Below are 22,307 nucleotides of genomic sequence, written 5' to 3' on the forward strand. Positions count from 1 at the left end.
GCTGGAGGACATCGGCACCGAGGAGGGAAACAGCTGGCTGGGTCACATTTACAACCTGCGGGGGTACGTTCAATACAAGCTGGGGTTCACCGAAGACGCCCAGAGTTTGTTCAACAAGGCTGCAGAGGCCTTCTGCCAGACCAGAAGAGCAGATGAGGGTCCCTGGTTAGTGGTGAACTACGGGAACCAGGCTTGGCTGCACCACCACCTGGGAGAACAAGCAGAGAGTCAGGCTTACCTGTCAAAGGTCGACGCCCTGATGAATAAATACCCATCTCCATCCCAGGACGAGCTCCACCCAGAGATCTACGCTGAGAAAGCCTGGAGCCTGATGAAGTACAGTGCAGACAAGAAGCTGCTGGCTGCAGATTACTTCCAGAGAGCCATCAGGATGCAGCCGGACATGGTGGAGTGGTTCACCAGCCATGTGATAGGGTTAGTCAGTGCTTCTAAGCACAGCAACACAGGGCCGGAGGCTGACGTCTTGGAGAAAATGAGAATCGCAAAGGAACAAGATCCAGAGAACTTGTACCTTGCTGCTCTCTACCTTCAGGAATGTGCAAAGAAAGGAGAAAGAGTTGAAGATGAAGCACGAGAGTTAGCTAGAAAGATTTTGAGGAACCCAGTCAGCAGCTACAGCGGCATGAAACCTTTGCTATGGGTTTACGTTCTCTATGTATCTGTTGATGAGGCCATTGATTTGGCAGAGGAGGCTCTGAGACAGCATCCAGATGTGCGTTATCTGAAGAGATGTGTTGCATTCTGCTACAGATCGAAGATCATTTTTGTTAGGGACGGTCACCCAGACCAAAGCATGATAGACAGAGCGATCAGCGTCCATGAGGAGCTGATTTCTCTTTACCCTGAGTCTTCTCTTTTGAGGAAAACAGACCTCGCAAACATATACGCAAAGTCAAATCACAGCCAGGCTAAAGCTGAACAGATTTACCAGGACCTGCTAGAGAGGGTTAGGGATCTGGATCCTGCAGACAAACAGCTGGTTTACAACAGATATGCAATCCATCTGTACTTTGTACTGAAGAATAGCTGCAGGTCAGTAAAATATCACATGAGGGCAGCAGAGATACCGATACAATCCTTCTTTCGTCAGAACAGCGTCACAAATCTGGAGAAGATCAAAGACAGAAGGTGGCACCAGATGAGCAGAGAAGTAGAGAAGTTTCTGGAAAACCTGCCAGAGCCACAGTGATTTTAACAGCACTGGTTCAGACAGAAATGTAGGTGTTGCATCACCTAAAGAAATCTGTACATAGAAAGTTTGATGACATTTTGGAAAGAAATGTGGAAATTGAGGAAAAGATGATACTGATTGATTGTAAGATGGCACTATTCAACTCACTTTTTCACTTTTAATTCACTTTTTGTGTAAACAAATATATTTTCCCACAAAATGTTTTCATTGTATGTGTTCGTATGATCAGAAGTTTTAAATAAAAGTTGTAATAAAAGAAGTTAATCTGATTTTCAGCCTCATTTTTCAGCACAAACTGGTGCCGTCGACCAACAGGAAGTCAGCTTGACGGCACTCAGATTTGGGGGATCAGAGAACTGAAGAGTCAGAAATGGATGAAACTCAACGTAGTTGTTCTTTCATCTCCTCCGTCAAAGTATGAAGCGCTCCACAAAAGGGGGTTAGCCGACAGCGATGAGACGGAAGTCAACGGTACAGACGCACCTTGTGAATAAACTTAGTCCTGTTGGAGACCAAGCAAGCTAGCTCGTTAGCTCTGAGCGCCGCCGCCTTTTAACCTTGAACTAAACTAAATGACATACCCAAGAGCTACCCAGAGCAAAATGGTGGTTAGCAGTTAGCAGTTAGCATCGCCCTGGTTCCCTCAGCAAGAAGCCTATGGGAGTTTTGAAGCGTAAATTAAATCTGTAGAAACAAGAATCTTCCACTTCACTGCTGGGACAATATATATATGTATATATATATATATATATATATATATAATATATATATATATATATACTGTATATGTCAGACTGAAATTATTACATGAGATACAACTGCAGAAAACTTGAATCTGTAACTGGTAAATATTGAATTTCATATGCACAGTATTTATACATACATTACTGTAAGTACTAAATACAATACAAGAGCAAATAAACTCTATAAACGGTGGAAATGAGTCGGCTCTATGTCCCAAATATTTCCCGATATGACATCACACATGTAAGACTCATCCCTGTTTATCATGTTATAAGAGTCAGGAGCTTAAAGTTCTGGTAACAAGATGACATCATGATGTTGTAATCATTAATCATTAATGTTGATAACTGCTGACATGTTTGTGTTGAGGTAGTTCATTTTCTGTCCTGCTGGGGGCAACAAAGAGCCAAACAGCGTGTATACCACAGAAAACCACTGAAGAAGAAGAAACTCGGTGACGTTGTTTGCTGTGCGACAGAAACACTGCATGTAGCATGTAGCATGTAGCCTTACATGTAGCAGCAGCTGCAGACAACTTTACAGGATCTTGCCGTTGGCTGCGAGGTTAAAGTGATGATGTGAGTGTTACAGACGACTCTGCGAGCATTAAAGTTTATATCTGAGCAGAGAAGAGACGAAGGGAGTGTGTTAAACTCCGCAGCGAGCTGGAAGTACGCGGTTACTCCGCTGGTGTAAAAATAACCAGCTAGCTATCATTAGCTACACTTGGTGATTAGCTAACTTTATTCCTGGGCGGTGTCGTGCTGTGTTTGTGTTTCTCAGATGACGATGTGACTGTCGGCCGTGTCTCGGTGGTGTAGCGGAGCAGTGAGTGCATGTCCCGGCCGCAGGAGGTGGAGGAGGGCAGGCGGAGGGTCTGAGCTCCGTGTCGGCGGCTGTCGGTGTCCGGGATGGAGACCTGGACCCCCAATCCCCGAGCCAAGCCTTTCATTCCCCGCCAACAGAGAAGCCTGTACCTCACCTGGAAATACAAACTGACCAACAAGAGGACGATCCGTCGGTTCTGTCAGGTAACTAGTGAAGAAACAAAGCAGAAGATGGAGCTAAACATCTGTTGTGTGTTTGTTTGTGTCCCTCAGTCTGAGCTGTGATCTTATTATTAGAAAATCTGGCACTTCAGTGATAACATTAAGTTTACAAAACTGTGCTGGGGTAGTTGTTTTTGGTTTTGGATTAACCAGCCTAGTCCAGCTCACATTGTTAAAGATCCCCTCCACACAAGCATTACGACCTGCCTGAGCCTGTGGTGCTTTTTGCAGGAAGAAGAGTATAAATTAAATAACAAAGTCCTGCAAATGGCAGCTTCTTCTTCTTCTTCTTCTTCTTCTTCTTCCTCATTCAACAAAGCAGAATATATGAATATGCAAATGTTTTTCAGATCACAGTTTTAGCTGCTGGCCACAAGATGTCTCCTGAGTCCATTCTGAGTGCGTGTGCGCCTCAAGTTTCCACATCATGTGCTGACGTTTGACCTGGATTAGCCTCCAAACTGTTTCTGATGTCAAAAATAATGTAGACTCTTAAAATCATTCATTGCTCAAACTGCACAGACATCTTTCTACTCCGTTAAGCACTAGAGGGGACATTCAGGATTCAACTGCCCAACATTGAAACTCCCCTTTAGGGAAACTTCCTCTGTCTTTCAAAGTTAAACTCATGTTTTTGGGCAGAGTTAAATTCCTCTAATCTGATCTACACGTAAGAAATCTTATCCTGCCAGACTGCTGATACCTTAGCAGCTTTTCCTTTACATCTCTGGTTGTATTTGGCAGCGTTACAAATTAATGAGCAGGACGGTTGTTGTGGTATAGAGATGAATGCGTCATTGGACACTGCTGGCTGACTCTTCTGTAACATTAATCCACATGTCAAACAGAACGAAGTGTCCTTACTAAAGTTGAATGTTTTGTTTTTTTCCCTCTTTCCACAGGCTGGCGCTGTGCTGTTTCTGCTGATAACTGTCATAGTCAACATTAAACTCATCTTGGACACGAGAAGAGTAGCTAATGAAGATGCAGCAGCTCAAGAATATGGTGAGAAACGTGTCTGGTGCTTATTACTTTATCTGTAGAGGGGATGAACGTAGTATTACTCTTGTTAGGTGATGGCTCCCCAACCAAAATTTGCCAATCAAATCAGCAACTCTCTTAAACTGTCACCTTATTTTCTCCTTTTCAACTTGAGCACTGTCAGTACTGCACATTTATTTATTCATTCATCTTGTCTCAGCTGGTTCTAACTCTTTTATATCTTTGGAAACTTCACGATGTCTACTGGAACGTGTTTTCTGTGAATGTGTAGATCACATTTTTTTCTGGCTTTTCCAAGTCTGTTGTTGAGAAAAAATCTTGGCGCCTGATTAAACAGATGTGCTTTGCTTTGCAAATTCTTAATTAACGTCGTTGCTTTTACTGAGGAGATCCTAATCTTGGTCTTCTGCTCCCACAGAGGACGCTATACCCAACATGGAGACACCACGCAGGCCGGCTAATGGACGCAAGGTCCTGGACATTGAGGTGTACTCCAGCCGCTCCAAGGTCTACGTGGCAGTTGACGGCACCACTGTGAGTTCAACTTACTGACTGGTGTCCAGTTAAAATCAGTAATTCCAAATCCATGTTAATAATGTTAGTTTATACACATTGGACCTTATTTTCTTATCTTTGAACATCATTTCAATCGGTAATAATGATGTTTAATTAACCAACTTAATTTCTGAGACCTGGGTACACAGCAACACGGCTAAAAATAACCCTGATGAGGCGAGAAACACGAGCAGTCAGACAAGCTAACCGGTTAGAAGCAAACCTCCTGGTTAGCCAGTCTTACTAGTAAGAATAAGTGAAGGCAAACATTAAAGTAAAACTGTCTTTAGTAAACATCCATCTCAGTTTACAGGCCGACCTCCTGCTTCGACTCTGGCTGAGATAGATAGACAGACAGATAGATGGATAGTTTGCCTTCATTGTCATTTCAACTGTAAATATAAATGAAAAAAACGTATTTTTTAGGACAAGAGTATAAAACAGATTATAAAGCATCAGACAAAAGCATTAAACAGTGAGGGCACATTAAGATGTTCATTATTTTAGGTGTAATTTAATAATTTAGTTTTTTAGGTAATCACCACAAATCACATTTGATTAAATAGACTGATGTAATCTTGCAATCAAGTTTGAGCTGAGCGATGCTAAACACTTAGTGGAAGTGGGAACTACTCTTTGTATGAGATGATGCGTCTTCTCATTTGAATCTGGGCGTTATGGTAAATAAGAGGATTTACCTGTTTAACCACAGCAATGAAATCCAGGTAAAATACTGCAAATCTCTGTCACGTCCTGCAGGTGTTGGAGGACGACATGCGGGAGCAGGGCCGAGGGATCCATGTGATCGTCCTCAACCAGGCAACTGTGAGGATTTACTGTATATTCTCTGTTTAATGTTCACTCATGACTTTTCTTTAATGTCAGCTTTTATTTGAATGTGATTATAGTTATAACTGATAATAACTAGATAACTTTAACTTACAACAAATGTCTTCCATTGTTCGCCTGCGCTAGTAATAAAATTGTGGTTTGATATCCCACAAACAGCGGATAGTGAATTCATAATTAATTAGTTTCTTGAAGTTTTATAAAAAAAGAAGAGACATTTGTTCTGTAATGGTAGAAAATTAAAGACAAACAGCCACAAAAGGTCCAAAAAATCAGTCACTGTCTGTGTGTGTCTGTCTCAGGGTCATGTGATGGCCAAGAGGATATTTGACACCTACTCTCCCCACGAGGATGAAGCCATGATCCTCTTCCTCAACATGGTGACCCGGGGTCGTGTCCTCATCTTCACCATAAAGGTCGGTCGCTGCCTCTGTGTCAGTGATGAATCGGATACAAGTTATTTGAGTTATATTCATTCATCATACAGACAAAGTGAGGAGAAATCAGAGTGCTTGATGTGTTCGTCCTGCAGGATGAGGGCACGTTCCACCTGAAGGATGCTGCTAAGAACCTGCTGAAGAGTCTGGGCAGTCAGGCGTCCCTCAACCTCAGCTGGAGGGACATGTGGACTCTGGTGGTGAAGAAAGGAGGTAGAGGAGCAAACTCGCTTTCAAATAGATTTCCTCATGTTTGTTTTAAGTTCCCTGCATGTTCAGTTTTGTCTGAACTGCTACTTTTTTTCAAAATTTATATTCAGGTTGAGGTATCTTCTTGGTCAGTAGTTGATCAAGGACATTATAGAAAACACCTTTTTTTGACTTCAGGATCTGAGAACGTTTGCTGAGCAGTTTTACACATTTTTATAAAGTTTATTTGCAGCCCAACATGTAAGCCAAGCACACAGATCTGCTCACAAAAGTAAATAAATCTTTACTTCACTGCTGATCAGAGACTGATTGTTGCTCCATAAAGTTGTAAAATCCTGTCTCAGCACTGTTTTTGCCCAAAAAGCCTTTTTGAGCCACAGGACAAGATGCACTCGGCTCCATTTCACCACAAACCTTTACATTAATATCTTTGTACAGTTTGTCACATACAGTTTAACATAAAAATGAAGACAATAAGAGCTCAGTGAAGTTCAGTCAACTAATCAAGATAACTTTATGTGTGTTTTGACCTGCTGGTTGTGTGTTTGTGTTCCAGGTCAGGTTTATGGAGAGAAGCACTCAAAGTCTCCGGCTCTGTCCACCTGGGGCGACCCGGTGCTGCTGAAGACCGAGGTGCAGCTCACCGCCTCTGAAGGTAAGACACAGGTCTAGTCTTCATGGGAGAGAGTGCCCACCTGCTTGCACTCGGTAAACACATCCTCTAAATGTCAAACAAACTGAACGCGATCGTCCGTTCTGCAGAGGCGGAGTGCCACTGGGCCGACACCGAGCTGAACAGGAGGAGGAAGATCTTCTGCAGCAAAGTGGAAGGATACGGCAGCATCTGCAGCTGCAAAGACCCGGCGCCCATCGAGTTCAACCCTGATCCTGTAAGTCACAGCAGGGCTCTTTACCCCACTGTTAAACCATTTTTCAGACTGAAGAAGAAGAGCCTGAAAATAAGTTGGGAGCTGTGCCTGACTCTTATTTTATTCCTGAGTCTAACCCTGTCTGAACTGGAAGCGTGTTCGTCGTGTTTTTCACACAACAGATACGCTCTCGTTTTCATGTGTCTGTGCCAGCTGTGCAGGCTCATGTCTCCACTGCATCTCACGGATGTAACCTTTAATCTAAAGCATGTATTTTGCTATATAAGTCTATTTTTTCAGCAAAATGTAGATGGCCAATAAAAAGGCACAGAATAAATACATTCAGCTACATGTGGCGACGTAGGCGGAGCAGATTGTGCTGCTGTTTGTATTTCCAGTTTGTTTCACTTGTTATATTTTCTTTCTCCAGCTGCCCATCAATAACGTCCTCAGTGTCCCAGTGGCCGTCATAGCAGGGAACAGACCCAACTATCTCTACAGGTAACATCTGAAACCAGTGATAGAACTGGTCTACAGGATCGTGAAGCTTCTAATGTTTTTTCTTATGAAACGTAGCAGAAACAGCAGCAACACAATTCAGAAATCGGTCATGATTTGTAGTTTCACTCACTCAGTTTGTGTTTCCTGCCACGTGCAGTAATTGTGAGTGGAGGTCTTTGTCATCTGTAGAAATATTTGTTGGTATTTCATAAATAAACTGCATTTCAGCATGTTGCCCTTGAATGAAGACAAACGAGGCGTACAGACACTGAAGTTAATTACTTGCTGCTTTACGTGACATTTTAAATTGATTGTAGAGAAAATAACCTCAGTTTATAAACGGGCTGTAATGAGCTGAGGGCAGGATGAAGAAAGATGGCAGCCCCTCCCTTAGAAATTAATTTCGTATTAATATGAAGGGAAATTACATCGTAGCTGTCGACGTGTTGTTAATCAGAACAAAGCACAGTCGCACAGCGACACAGATGCAAAATGGAAACTGCTCCTCATTCGTCTCTCGTGTTCGTCGTCTGTTTTCAGGATGCTGCGCTCGCTTCTTTCAGCGCACGGCGTCAACCCGCAGATGATCACAGTCTTCATCGATGGATATTATGAGGTACAGGCTTTTTAATCCTCGGTAAAGGATGGTCAGACAATGTTAAAAGCTAAAACTTATTTGTCTCAACTTTTTATTATGTTATCTTAAATACTTGCATATTGTTACAAAATCTTTAATTTTGTAATACTAAGCATTATATCATAGGCAACTGGACTTCAGTTGTTTTCTAAAAAGTGTGACTCTGTGAGTTGACCTGTATGGATTTAGATCATCTCTGTGATTTCACATGTCAAAGTCTGGGCTGCGATGATTATTTCATCTGTTAATCTGCAGATACATTTTTACCAGTTAGGGTTGCTCATCGCAGTTCCCCAGAGCACAACGTGATGTCTTCATATCGCTTCTGTTGTCCAACCAGCAGTCCAAAACCCAAAGTCTGACATTTATTGTCAAAAAGGAAACAAAATAAAAGTCTCAAATGTTAAATGTCGTCTCAACACAAGCAGCTGTTCTTCAAAAGATCACAAAATATTGATTTAAGACGAAACGTACGTTCAATACCAACTTTTAGTAGTTGACCATTTTTGAAACAGGCACATTTCAGTCTCCTCCACACTGAGGTTCAGTCCATGTGAAACTTCTGCACGTTAGAAACCTTCATCTAATAACTCATCGGGTCACAAGTGATGAGATCATTTCAGGCTCTGGTGACACTCAGCACCTCTGCTGATCAGTTTCCTCAGCAAAAACCCTGTAATTATAATAAAGACAGCATTACTTTGGTGTTTGCTTCACTGCTCCGCTGGCTTTATAAACCACTTGTGTGTGTGTGTGTGTGTGTGTGACGCAGGAGCCCATGGACGTCGTGGAGCTGTTTGGACTGAAAGGAGTTCAGCACACACCAATCAGCATCAAGAATGCCAGAGTGTCCCAGGTAAACAGGGTTTACACACAATAATTCATGTTGTGTCGCTCACAGAAAATATAAATAAGACATTTTAAAGCTGTTTCTGTCTGAGTTTTGTTTCCACTGTGTGAACCACTCTGAAGATTTCAAGTCAGTGAAGTTACTCCAGCAGTTAGTCTGTGTTCCTGTAGTGAAGTTCATCAGTGTGTCTCTGCTCTCTGTCGCAGCACTACAAGGCCAGTCTGACTGCAACCTTCAACCTTCACCCAGTGAGTGCTTCAGTTCCTTTTGTCAAGACAAACAACAAAACTCCCGTCACAATCATCTCACTGTCAAACACAGATGTTAAAGAAGGATGGCTGTTATGGTTTGGCCTTAAATGAACACTCTGAGATATCTACAGGCTCATGACAACAACTGACCCTGCATGTATTTATTTATTTATTTATTTATTTTTCATCAGGAGGCAAACTTTGCCATCGTTCTGGAAGAAGACCTGGATATCTCCATCGACTTCTTCAGGTACGTCCTCCAGAAAGCACGACCGCTACTGAGAATAGGTCAAAAACTGAAGAAATGGTAAGTGAACATTATCAGGGATGTGAAGACATTCATTAGGCAACAATGACAAACATTTGCTTGTTGCAGTGTCCCAGATGTGGTGATTTACTGCTTTTCTGATAGTTTGACGTAACCTCGGGCTCCTTTAATGGCTTATTTCTCCCAAATTTTGAGCAGAGATGTGTTAAAATCCATGTTGGTGAACGCTTCTCCTGCTTTCAAGATAATTCAGCCAACAGTATCAGTGTGACCAGCTTTTGTCTCATGCAGTGCGACACATCTTCTTTGAGAGTTAAGCAGGTTGTTGTTTGTGGATGCAGGGAGGAAATGAGCCTTTTGTGTGATCGAACAAGTCAGATCTTTTACTTCAACGTGTGAGAAATGGCAGCTGAATGGTAGGGTTGCGTTTATGTTTGGTGTAGACACATTTGTTATCATTCATATGAGTTTGTAATAGAGCCCGACCGATATATCGGCTGGCCGATATTATCGGCCGATATTAGGCATTTTCCAAACTATCGGTATCGGCATTTATAATGGCCGATAAATGAATATTTAAAAAATAAAATAAAAACGGACGAAACACCCTTCAACTATGTTATGAGTGTTGGCGTTCCATGCTTGAATAACAATTAAAAGAACATCCCCATCAGTTCTCTTAACTCAAATAAGCATGACAATATTTGTGACTACCATGTCCAGTTTTGCTGCTGTTACGTGTAAGCCGAGAGTGAAACTGACTTAGCTAGTAATTTTGATGTTCCTCTGTTCTGTTGTGACAATAAAACAAACAAGTTTATTTTTAAACTGCATTATCATATTATTTCAGTGAGGACTCATAAATAACTACAAATAACTAATGTTACGGAAATCTGTTTATGTTTTGTTACACGTTTCTGGATTTTTATATATATATATATATATATATATATATAGATATATATATATATATATATAGATATATCGGAATATCAAATTTTTAAATCACCAAATATTTGTATCGGTATCGGCCTTAAAAATCCTTTATCGGTCGGGCTGTAGTTTGTAATGTAATAAACATGTTTCCATGACTGTGAAGATGACTTCAGGTTGTGTTTATGTTGTGTCCATGTTAAAGAGCAGATTCTGGACTTCACCGTGTCTCAGCTGTCAGAATCACCACTAGGTGGCAGTACATACCCACAGTGATGAAGCTGTTGGGAGCTCCAGCTTTCCTTTGTTGGACTCACTCGGCTTTGAACTGTGTTTGCTGCGGTAAAAGCTCCGGTTCCCCTCCCGGGCAGCCCGGTCTGTTTGATGCACCGACTTCAAATAGTTCAGAAGCACTCGCAGACGCCATCTCGCTCACTTTTAACACCAGTTTGCTCTCTGAAACGATCGTCGAGCTCTCAGTTGGAGAGCACTGAAAACCAGAGCGAGGCCTCGTATCGACAGAAACGAGCCTGTTATCTGTTGTTTACTGCTCTGAACTCACAACTCAAATATATCGTACGTTTTAATGTATTTATTGAGTAGTTCAGTTTTTCTTGTGTCAGAATTAGTGGATTCCTTCAGCCAACGTGACACTTCCAACCTCCCCACTGACGACACTTGGTCCCAGTGAAAGGACAGTTCAGTTTAGACTTCCAGCTTTTTGTCAACAGTGTGTTTGTCTCCTTCCTGCTTCAACGTCACCATTTCACTGCTCACAAGGCAGCTGGTCACTTTACCAGCTGTTGACTGGACTCTTTCTGCTTGATTGGTCCAAAAACTGGTTCATTTCTTGATACTGTGTCTCTTAAAAGTCAGATTTCTTCAGTCTGCTGTCACCATCAGTTCACTGTTGCCAAGTTTTTATAATTATGTAATATTTATACTGATGTAGCTGCTGTTGCTTTTCTGTTTGTGTTTTTTTTTGCAGTTTTCTGAGTCAGACCATCCACCTGTTGGATGAGGACGACAGCCTGTACTGCATCTCTGCCTGGAACGACCAGGTGAGTGCCGACTACTGTACCTGCGTCATCTTAAAGCCGCCTCTGTTCTCCTTCTTCATCTCTTTCCTGTGATTTCTCTATTTAAAAGTCAGTGTGGACATTCATCTGCGTCTGTCCGCGTGTTGTCATCCCACACCTCCTCGTCACACATGTACCCTCGTTCAGGCAGCAACGTTCATGACGATGTACGACATTTTATCATGCTGCAGTGAGTGTCGAGCTGTTAACAGTTGCGTAACCGACGACTGAATGTCTGAACATCTCTGAAGGTTTTAAGATTGAGGCAGCGTTAACAAAAGAACATGTGATGAGCTGATCTATCAGTTTTCTTTTAACTTGAGGGTGTAACAACATCTTCCACAGTGTTCGGAGACTGTTTTACTTTCTAAACCCAGAACAGTTGAACAAGTCTCCCAGTCTCCGGTTTCAGCTTCCTCCTGCCCGATGTGGCTTCACTCATTTCCTCCCCGCTGGGTGACCTGGAGGCACACTGGATGATCACTGAGGAGTTGCATGTGTCACTGACAGCTGTTGTTGTTGTTGTGCAGGGGTACGAGCACACGGCGGAGGACCCGGCCCTGCTGTACAGAGTGGAGAGTATGCCCGGCCTGGGCTGGGTGCTGAAGAAGAGCCTCTACAAGGACGAACTGGAGCCGAAGTGGCCGACTCCTGAGAAGGTGCAGGATCGATCTTTTCTGTATTTAATGAACACACAGGACGTTTTCATACACCACTTACAAGTTGTCCATATTTTACACCAGCTTATCTTCTAAGGTTAGTCCATCGAAGTCATCGTCAGATTTCTTTTGTTTATTTATGTTTTAATTATTGCAGACAGCGACTTTGATTGACAGTTTTTTATGGGAGAAAATAATCCACAGATGTTTTGACAGTTAAATTAATTGTAAGTTGTCCGTGTGTTTGTGTCTCGTAGCTGTGGGACTGGGACATGTGGATGCGAATGCCCGAGCAGAGGAAAGGCAGAGAGTGCATCATCCCCGACGTGTCCCGATCGTACCACTTCGGCATCATCGGCCTCAACATGAACGGATATTTTCATGTAAGTTCTGAAGGAAACGCACCGTTTTAGGTCTCAGCAGGCCTCCAAGATACAAGTAGAACCAGAACCAGGTACAAAAATAACTGCATAGAAATCTTCAGTCTTAATATTTAAACATGGTGCGCGTTAACACCATGAAGCTGTCAGCAGACAGTCAACAGGTCACCTTCATAATCAGTTCAGGAGATTGTCTTCAACAGCCCTGTATCAGACAAGATATTGTGCTGTGATGAGTGTTTTTTATTCATTCTTAAGATATTTTCAATTAAATTGACATTAACTGACATTAACTGTCTTCCCCTTGTCTTTTCTGTCTCACAGGAGGTTTACTTCAAGAAACACAAGTTCAACACTGTTCCTAACGTGCAGCTGAAGAACGTTGACAGGTGTGTAAACACAGATCACCTGATTTCTATTCACCGTTCTTCATATCCTGGGATCTGGAGCCGTATGTGGAAAATGATCCGGCCACACTGTGACAGTTCTGGTGTTCTTGTTCTTCACAGCTTGAAGAAAGATGCTTATGAAGTGGAGATCCAGAACCTGCTGAAGTGAGTGAAACCCAGCCGAGACTCTGAGACTGTAGATGATTTCAGTTACTTTAGAGAGTTCAGAGTGATGGTGAATCATTGATGCTGTGTGTGATCCCAGGGAAGCAGAGGTGCTGGACCACACTAAGAACCCGTGTGAGGACTCGTTCCTGCCAGACTCTGAGGGGAAGACCTACGTCATGTTCATTTCGATGGAGACCGAGACGGACACGTCCACCTGGACAGAGCTCGCCAAGGTACCCTGTCAGAGCACGAGCACCGGTCGAGTGTTCCCACTTCCATATCTGTCGTTCTACAATGATGTTTCTGTCTCATGAAATGAACCCGGGTCATTCTCTGTCTTTCTCCGTCTCAGTGCCTCCATGTTTGGGACCTGGATGTTCGGGGGTACCACAGAGGCCTGTGGCGGCTCTTCAGGAAAAGGAACCATGTCCTGGTGGTCGCTGTGCCAATTTCTCCATACTCGTAAGTAAAGCTCATGTTGTTCACCTCCAGCTGTGCAGACACACAACATCGTATAAACAGAGGTGTGTGTTTGTGTTCGCTGTCCACCTGAAGGTGAATCAACACCTCCTCTTCTGTACGCACAGCAGCTCTGTGGCCTTTAGGGCTTTGTAACATTATAACATGTAAAGCAGTGTAGGGCTGCATGTTCAAATTTTCCAACCGCTGGCAATTGTCGATATATTTGTTCGGGTGTGTGTGTGCTGCTGTGTTAACTTTCTGAACGGGTCGGTCGCTGAGCAGCGGCTCTGACTCGGGAACAGTTCAGTCAGTGTCTACGCTGGAAGTGTTGAGCCACAGTCCTGCTGGACACTACAAGTGTTTGTGCAACGTTCACAGCCCAATGTGACATCAGTGTGTGAAAGCTGGAACACGACACACTTACACAATAATAACAGTATGGTTTAAAGATCAAACTGTCAAACTGTCACATGGTGGATGTATTGATTTGCAGGTTATATCAACAAGTAAGTTTGATTGTCAGAAAGTTTTTGTTTGACTTAAATCCTTATATAACTGTTACATAATACAGCTAACGAAGTGCTGCTGTACAAGCAGCAGTCTGAAGTCGGCTGCGTTGCTGCAGCGCGGCGACTGCCAGTCGTATCTTTTCACACAGTTTGACTTCGATCACTATCAATAAAATGTTTTTGTTGAGAGAGCGAGAGAGCAGGAGGGAGGAAGAGAGAGGACACAGGAAAGTTCTGCTCCTCTCCTGTTGTGCTGTAGTGAAATGCTGGTGTGATGTCGATGTGGCCGTCTCCAGGTGGTTTGCAGGTGTACTGTATGTTCGCTGCACGTGTGTCACAGTAAGAATAGACGAGACTGGTAATCTCTAGATGAAGCGCTGCAGGCGTCTGCAGAGTCTTCAGCCCACTGAGTCGCTCTTTTTAGCAGAGCACATCCTCATCTCATGGAGGACAGACTCCTGGTTAACTTTATTATAGAAACTACCAACCTGCAACCTGAAACTCTGCCAGTTATTCATCGTGTTTTAGCCTGAGCTTCTCACAGGCTTTCTCTTCTGTTGTTTCAGGTTCATAGATGATTCCTGAATTTTTTTTTTGCCTCAGAACTTTTCATTTTGATTTTATTCTGGTGTCACTGCAACTGGATTCATGTATCTTTGTGCACACTTGCAACACACGTCTCAGTGTGTCAGGAATGTAGTTTACAGCCGTCTTCTCCAGAGGTTTTTCTATCATAACATTTTATTTTAAATTTGCAATTGAAAACTGGACGCTTTCACAAAAGGCACAAAGAAAAAAAAGAATAATCTCACTCGTATATTCGAACAAGTTTATCTCAGAACATCTTTAATCTACCTGAAGTTTAGGGGTTTATAACAAGAATCTCCGTCTGCAGCAACAAACAAGACAAAATGTTCCTGTCTTTCCTGTTCTCATCTTTTACCACTGCCCGTCCTCCCTCTGTCTCTTTCTGTCTCTGTCTGTCTCTGTCCTCCTCTCTGTCCACCTCTTTGTCTCATGACCAGTGTGAAGAAACCAGCCAGCGTCACTCCCATTCACTTAGAGCCTCCACCCAAAGACGAGGGAGCGCCGGTGGAGCAGATGTAGACCTGATGTGACACTCGAACACACACTTCAACCAGCCCAGGCCTTAACTCAACAACCACTAATACTCCAGCCTGGGACCCACGACGACGAACTGACTTTCCCTAGATGTTGAACTCGTGTACGAGAGGATACCTGGGAAACGGAGTCCTAATTTTCTTCCTTTTCTTTTTTTAAACAAAAGAGGGATTAACACTACAAACTGCACTACTGACGCCGTCCGACAGCTCGACGAGCAGCGATCATGCCGGATACCAGTTTCGGTTAAACGTCACCATACAACCAAAAACACTATCCGACCTTCAACAGCTGTTCCTGGTTCTGTGGCGTCTGCGGGTCGGTCCGCGGTCCGTTGAATTTCAATTCAAGCTGTGACTTTTCAACAACAACGGTACAAACGATAAAAACAGACACTCAACCACAACCTGTCCCGTTTTTCTTGGTTTGTTGTGTTTTTTTTAACTACCGAGTGCTTTGAGCGTTTTGTACATTTGTTTTAACTTATCTCTATTTATTTTACATCTATCGATCAAAAAGGAGTTGAGTTGTTTGTTTGCAATCTTCTTTTAAATCACTTTTATCAAGATAAATGCATTTTTTAAGAGCCTAACGTTTACAGATAATGAAATAATAAAATGTATATACATGACTATATATATTTTTTGATGAAAAATGTAAAAGGGTCAGAATATTTTTCAGCGTTAGATGACGAGGTTGAGTTGATAAACAGCCCTGTGGGTTTTTACTTTTAGTGACTGATGGGCCTCGTGAGGGGAAACTACGGTGGCTGAAAGAGACAAAAGGAGAAAATGTTCACAGATTCATCAACATACAATCCAGTGAGATACACGTGATGTGTCTTCTGATCGTACACAGTACCACCAGGCTGTCCACTGACTTAACTTATAACATTTATCTTTTATCAGTTCTGGACTTAAACTTTTCAAAAATCCAGTTTTCAACTAGATAAAGACAAAGATGAAGATGAAGGTCTGGCACAATACTTAGAGTTAGACAGCGTCCACAGAGAAATGTCACGGACATTAAACATTTTTAAACGTTGCTCGGCTCTGACATTTACACCGCAAACAAAAAAGTGGAAAATCCTGAAAATGAAATATAAAATGTTAGTTCCTCGTTTCTTTCTTCATCATTTGTTTGTAGTTTTTTTTAGAAATGCTGCTTCTGTTCTTTAAAACAAAATGGAGGCATACCGTGCATTTGTGTGTTTCTGCAGTGTGTGTGTGTGTGTGTGTGTGTGTGTGTGTGTGTGTGCGCGCGTGCGCGTGCGTGCGTGCGCGTGCGTGTGCGCTGTGTGACGGTTTATTATACATTCATCATATAGACTGAATGCAGGAAGCCTGTCTGGGTGTTTTCAGACTACAGGTAACTGCAGTCTGAAAACATTAAGAGCTGCCAAACAAATATTATAACGGTCCTCATGTGTTTTATGACTTCAGACGACATTAACTCGTTCATGTTACAGTTGACGATGTGAGGAGGGAGTTTGTTCTGTTGTTTCTTCATCGTGACCGTCGTCTGTGGTGGAAATATTCAGAGTTTGTTATAAAATATCATCAGCCAGACGTCAACAACCACATTAATATTCCACAATGTGACTATGAAGTAGTGAAACTCTTCACACGGAGGCTCAGTGTGATTTTGTCTGCTGCTGGTGTTTGAGGTTCATTATTTCAAGATCAACTTCTTTCACAACAACAGTTTGATTTGTTCTTCTTTTTAAACATAACTTATGTTCATGAGTACAGTGTCTTAGAGCATTAATTAACTAATTACACACTGCGTACGTCAGTGATGGGCAGCTTCATTAATGTGCTTGTGTTCTCCAGTTTGTTTGGTCCAAACACCAACAGGTGTTGAACCTCAGTGTCTCCATTAGTTCCTCTGTGTCGTGATTCAAATCACAGCGTCACAAACCGTCTTCTGACATCACAGGACTTCCTGTTGCTGTGAGTTTTCATGCTCCTACGATACGGGACTTTTTTGGGCCAACGAAGCCTCGTGTTTTACACCAAGACCATCATCACCACAGCGACGGCACAACGTAAAATTTAAACGTAATAAAAGTACATTTTCATCATATCTGCTGCGTATGAAACGTACAAATGTAACATCCGTTTATCAGCCGATGTGGAGCGCCAACATTTAATCTGCCGACTGTGTTTTGACGTATCACTGAAGGAGCTGACTTGTAGTGGGGTATCAGTTAGCAGGGCATCAGTCAGAGAGGACGTCGTGTTTGTTGTTTCCATAATTGTGTCCAAAAACAGTTTAATCCTCCTGGAAAACGTGCACGTAGCAGCAGTATCATTATTTTTATGTGTTTATTGAGGCATTTCTGCTGAAACTACATTATAGTGTTAAAAAGTGCTGTTATAATAACCTGGTTAGTTCTGACCGCCATCACTGACTTCACCGTAGCTTTTAGTCGACATCCAGCTGACGTTAACAGTGTGCCGACTAAATGAATGAGTGTGTGAGCTGTTTTTAACGCAGCTCCATCAGTGTTCACAGATTTGGATTTGGTTTGATTTTGATGTGTTTGTGTTCAGAAAACCTCAACATTTCATATGTGCTGTCAGATGATCCCGTCAGACGGTGTTACAGCTCACGGGACTGATTTAATGTCCGTTTGCAATTTTCACTTTGGTTCTAAGAAAATGAAAATGTAGAATCTGCCCTCTCTGTAAGCTGCTCTTTGTGTTTCTGTTTGAGGGTTGGAGGTTAATTAAATCATCGTCTCTTCAGCAGTACAGTTGGTTTGTTTGATGCTGTGAGATGATATTAATGGACTGGATGGTACGTTGTATGTGTGACCATGAGAACGATGATCTGTGGACATCCTCTACGTTTCTGATGCAGTTTGACATGTTTGACTTCTTTTATCATGGAAATGAATAAAAATGTTTTTTTACTGAGGATTCGTCTCGTGTTTTCATCCTGAGGTCTCGGCTGCTGTATGTTGTTGGAGGATTTATTATTAGTGCATATTATTCATGAAATAAACTTGGAGCTATTGTTATTCTTAGCTCAGATTTTTTCTGTACTTTGTGGCCTTGTGCCGCCTGCAGATTTCCCAGGAGAGCCTGAGGCAAAGCAACGGTGAGAGGAAGTGTGTGCAGCGAGGGAAATGTATGCAAATCCTCGGGGCTGTGCGGGTTTCTGCAGCCGTCCACCAAGGACAAATGTGGCTTCCTGCCCTTTCAGCTCTTGACTTTCATGACCTGTGATAACGTAAAGCAGAAGAGATTTGACTCTGGGGGGCGACTCTACATCCATAAAGTACAAATATTAGAAAGACTTCACATTTAATCTATATAAAGACTCATGGTTGAGTTTTTCCTCTTCAGAGGTGATCTCACCTCCTTCTGACGAGCTTTTCATTTCCTTTGTTTCACTACTGAAACTTTAAACTTGATGGAGTTCAGTCATTATAATAAGAAACACCATGTTGGCTTTTTACTGTCGGACTTCTGCTGTTTGGAAATTCACTGCAGACTTTGAAAAGTCTCTGTGGCATCTGAAAACCATGTTTAAGTACGTTCGTCTCTCGAGGACAGAACGCGTCTCCGTCCTGAGCAATGATGATGGCGCTGCTGCTTCAACCGACCAGAGTGTATCAAGACCGAGACTTAGAGGGGCTGAGACCAAGTCCAAGGCCGGCCGGGCGGGACCGCGTCTGAAAGATCCACATTCACATGAAAACACCCTCAGAACTCATTCAACTCATCAACATATATCATATATAGCCTGAATGATGTATTGGCTGGTCAATATTAAGCAGAAAAGATGATGGGGTTGATTTATATGTTTTGTTTATGTTTATATGATTGATGTGTATATATATTTAATATATGCGTACATTTAGATATGTCTTGATAGAATAATTATAAATCATTATCAGTGTGAATTATATGTTTGTTTGTTTTAATGAGCAACAAACACAAACAAACCCTGAGGAGCTGAAATGACCTGTTTTTATCCAACACTCTCTCTTCCATGTTTTAACCGAGCATCAGGTTCCTCTGTGACTCGTGAAGTGCAGCAGGTGTCAAACAGTTATAGATTACACAGTGATATCGCTGCAGCGTTGGTCTTGACTCAGACGAGACTGAGACCTTCAATCAGTGGTCTCGAGACCGAGAGCTTCAACGCTGTTTATACTTCATACAGATGAACGAGGTGAAGAGGAACCATCACTGGAAAAAGCTCTGAGGATGAACTGGATACAAAGCAGAAAATTACACAGAAGTGAGTCTGAAAAGGTCCAAACTTCAACTTACAGACTCACTTCCTGTTTCCAGCCCTGACCAATCATCTGACTGAGTTTGTTACAATTAACACGGCGCCGTATTATTATTTTAATGATACAAACAATGAACACAAGAACCGCTGTGATAAACCAGAATTAATCTGATTTCATGGATGATCACGATCAGCAGCGCGGCCGAGCATCCATCCATCCTCCATCCATTCATCAACAGTGAGCGCTGGTGTGTGTGTGTGTGTGTGTGTTAATGTCACTGTTGTGTTTGTGATCCTGTCTGTTGGAAACATTTGCATCAGGTCTAATTAAGACGGATCGTCACACTGAATGTAAAATAATAGCAGTTGTGTGTGTTATGTACTAAATGACGGGGCCAACGGGGTCGTGTAGATTTATTTCCACATGAGGCGCTTGTTTGATCACACACACACACACACACACACACACACACACAAACATGTCCTTCTTCACCAGCTCTAAACCCGGTCATTTGTGCCTGTCAGTCAGAAGTCGCTGGTTTGTATCGGTGTGTGTGTGTGTGTGTGTGTGTTACTGTGTCTGTGTGTGTCTGCGTGTGTGTGTGTGTGTGTGTGTGTTACTGTGTGTGTGTCTGCATGTGTGTGTGTGTGTGTGTGTGTGTGTGTGAGCTCACCACCTTTTAAATGTCATTTTTGACCTATTGAGCATCCTGATGAGACGAGCTCAGAGGCTGATGGCTGAGATGTAGATGGAATATTGATTGAGTGTGTGAGTGTGTGTGTGAGTGTGTGTGTGTGTGTGTGTGTGTGAGTGTGTGTGTGTGTGTGTCTGCGTGTGTGTGTCTGTGTGTGTGTGTGTGTGTGAGTGTGTGTGAGCTGCTGGTTATTGTTAAACATGGAGCTCAGCAGCACTGAGATGATGACAGATTTAACTCTAAATACCTCGCAGGTTTATAATTGGATGGAGGAGAACACAGTTTGTCTTCTTGCTGCTTCTCAGCGAGCCGTGTTGTCGTGACACGCGTCAGAATCACCGTCAGCTCAGAACCTTTCTGCAGAACCACAGCCCGGTTAAACCCGGACGTGTCTTTGTGTTGCTGCCGGATGTTTGTTTAGGTTTTCTCTCTCTCTCTCTCGTCACAGCGCTGTGCTGATGCTCTGCTTCAGAAACCTTTTGGTCAGTTTGGAAACATCATGGTTTGGATTAAAGTAACCAGTTCTGGTCGTAACTGTGTCCTTTAACCATCCAGTGGTGTGACTCCAACTGCAGTCGTCCTTTTGGCAGCCTTGTTGGCTGTAATGGTAAATGGACTCTTTGCATTTCCACAGCGCTTCTTCCAGTCTGCTGACCACTCAAAGTGACACTCGTCACATCAATCTGGATCCAATAGCATCATTCATATCGCCGCCATCGTTAAGCTACGCCTTTATCTTGAAATTCTGATGACACGTCTGTGTGACCATTTCTTGAGCATCTCCTTTCTGAACACTGCTTAGTTTTTATTAAAAACAGCAGATTGTTTTCCATTTAAATGTCTGAAACCATTGATAGAATAATATTTCCACTGAAGAGTTGCTTCTGGTGTTGACCCCACGTTACTGTCTTTTGTCGGCCTTTTCTCTTTGAAATTGACATTTTCCATCACTGGTGTTTGAACCTTTGTACCGTCTCTCCTTCATTTCTCTGCTCTGATGCGTCCCGGACTCTCAGCCCGGCCGACACACCTGGTGGAGACCCTGCGTCTCCTTATGGATTCATCACCGCGACTGAAACCTTTCACATTATGCGTTGACATTTCATTCATCGTTTCAATAAAAATATCGATTAGTGCAGCTTTAACGTGACATTTAGTGGGAAATTTTCAGGATCTCTGTCTGAAATCGGAACAATAGAGGAAAGTTGAACCATCGTCACATAAAAGAGTCTAAAGTCTTCGTATTGTACTTTTCATATCGTCCCCTTTGTTTCTCTCAAATGTCACGTTCGAGTGACTTTTCTCTCTCGGCTGAACAAAGCCGTCTGCTCGCTGGTTGAGGAGTTGTGAATAAAGCGCTAATTCAGGAGCGACAGATAACCCGCTGCACGGCTGAGCAGCGTCTGTTGACAGGCTTTTTATTGGTCAGTCTTTACTCAGCCGTGTGTCACAGTGCAGGCAGTCTTACAGTGATGACTACGATACAGGACAAAACAGATCCTGAGCTGTGCTGCTTCCTCTCACATGCACATCCTGTCACTTAAAACGGGCTTTAACACGTCTGTGTCCAAAACAAAGCTGAACTGTCGAGTGTAACACAGTTGTCAACCTTAATACGGGCAACACACCCGAGCTTTGTTGTCGTTTTGCATCATTTTGTGATTATTTGATTTCCCTGACGTAGTTTTGTGTCGCTTTGTGTTGGTTTTGTGTTCTCATGGTGGTTTGTGTTGCTTTGTGGTGTTCTGGCATCTCTTGTTGGTCATTTTGTGTCTCTTTCTGGGTATTTCATATCTTTTTGTGTATTTTTCAGTGACATTTTGCAGGGTGAGCACAGGGGCTCCCAAACATGTCCTTCAGTTATCCAAAAAATCAACAACTTCTTAAAATTGTGTATGTTTTCGTGTCCTGGATAATTTCTCAATACAACACGTTGGTGTTGTGGCCATTTCTGAGATAAGTGTCTTCTTCTTCATCAGTTTGTTACTGAAGAAGTTCGTAGCGGACTTCTTTTCCTCAGGTCAGCAGGTTTGTGTTGTTGGGTGATGGACGGGTCGTGGCCGCTGGGTTAATCAGAACTTGTTTGAGGAAAGCAGCAGAACAAATGTGCTGGAAAACCAGAACTAAAGCTAAAATTAGGTTCAGAGCTACGAGTGGCCCCTTCTTACAATAAGAAAATGCAGTCAGCACTTTTTTATTGGCAAATATGAAACATTTACACTCTGCTG

At 42.6% G+C, this 22,307-nt stretch overlaps 2 protein-coding genes across 2 annotated transcripts in view; both read left to right on the forward strand.

Annotated features, from left to right (window-relative positions):
* Positions 1-1,403, forward strand: part of LOC311258210 (interferon-induced protein with tetratricopeptide repeats 1B-like) — a 3,758-nt gene extending 2,355 nt beyond the window's left edge. Inside the window, exon 2 of the mRNA XM_084354339.1 lies at positions 1-1,403. This exon is cut by the window's left edge and continues 96 nt beyond it. Coding sequence (XP_084210465.1) covers positions 1-1,210 — 1,210 coding nt within the window. The 3' untranslated portion in view covers positions 1,211-1,403.
* A 1,029-nt stretch (positions 1,404-2,432) lies between these two features.
* Positions 2,433-18,058, forward strand: pomgnt1 (protein O-linked mannose N-acetylglucosaminyltransferase 1 (beta 1,2-)). The gene is made up of 22 exons (XM_084356175.1): positions 2,433-2,535; positions 2,741-2,988; positions 3,909-4,011; positions 4,427-4,542; positions 5,323-5,388; positions 5,715-5,828; positions 5,945-6,062; positions 6,616-6,714; positions 6,822-6,949; positions 7,359-7,429; positions 7,970-8,045; positions 8,839-8,922; positions 9,123-9,164; positions 9,359-9,417; positions 11,357-11,429; positions 11,978-12,106; positions 12,364-12,489; positions 12,811-12,875; positions 12,996-13,040; positions 13,141-13,276; positions 13,396-13,505; positions 15,040-18,058. The coding sequence occupies exons 2-22, from the start codon at positions 2,869-2,871 to the stop codon at positions 15,119-15,121; spliced, it is 1,962 nt and encodes a 653-aa protein (XP_084212301.1). The 5' UTR covers positions 2,433-2,535; positions 2,741-2,868; the 3' UTR covers positions 15,122-18,058.
* Positions 18,059-22,307: the final 4,249 nt, after the last annotated feature.

Source organism: Pagrus pagrus (genome assembly GCF_965226575.1).
Source record: "Pagrus pagrus genome assembly, chromosome: 6".
Lineage (NCBI taxonomy): Eukaryota > Metazoa > Chordata > Actinopteri > Spariformes > Sparidae > Pagrus > Pagrus pagrus.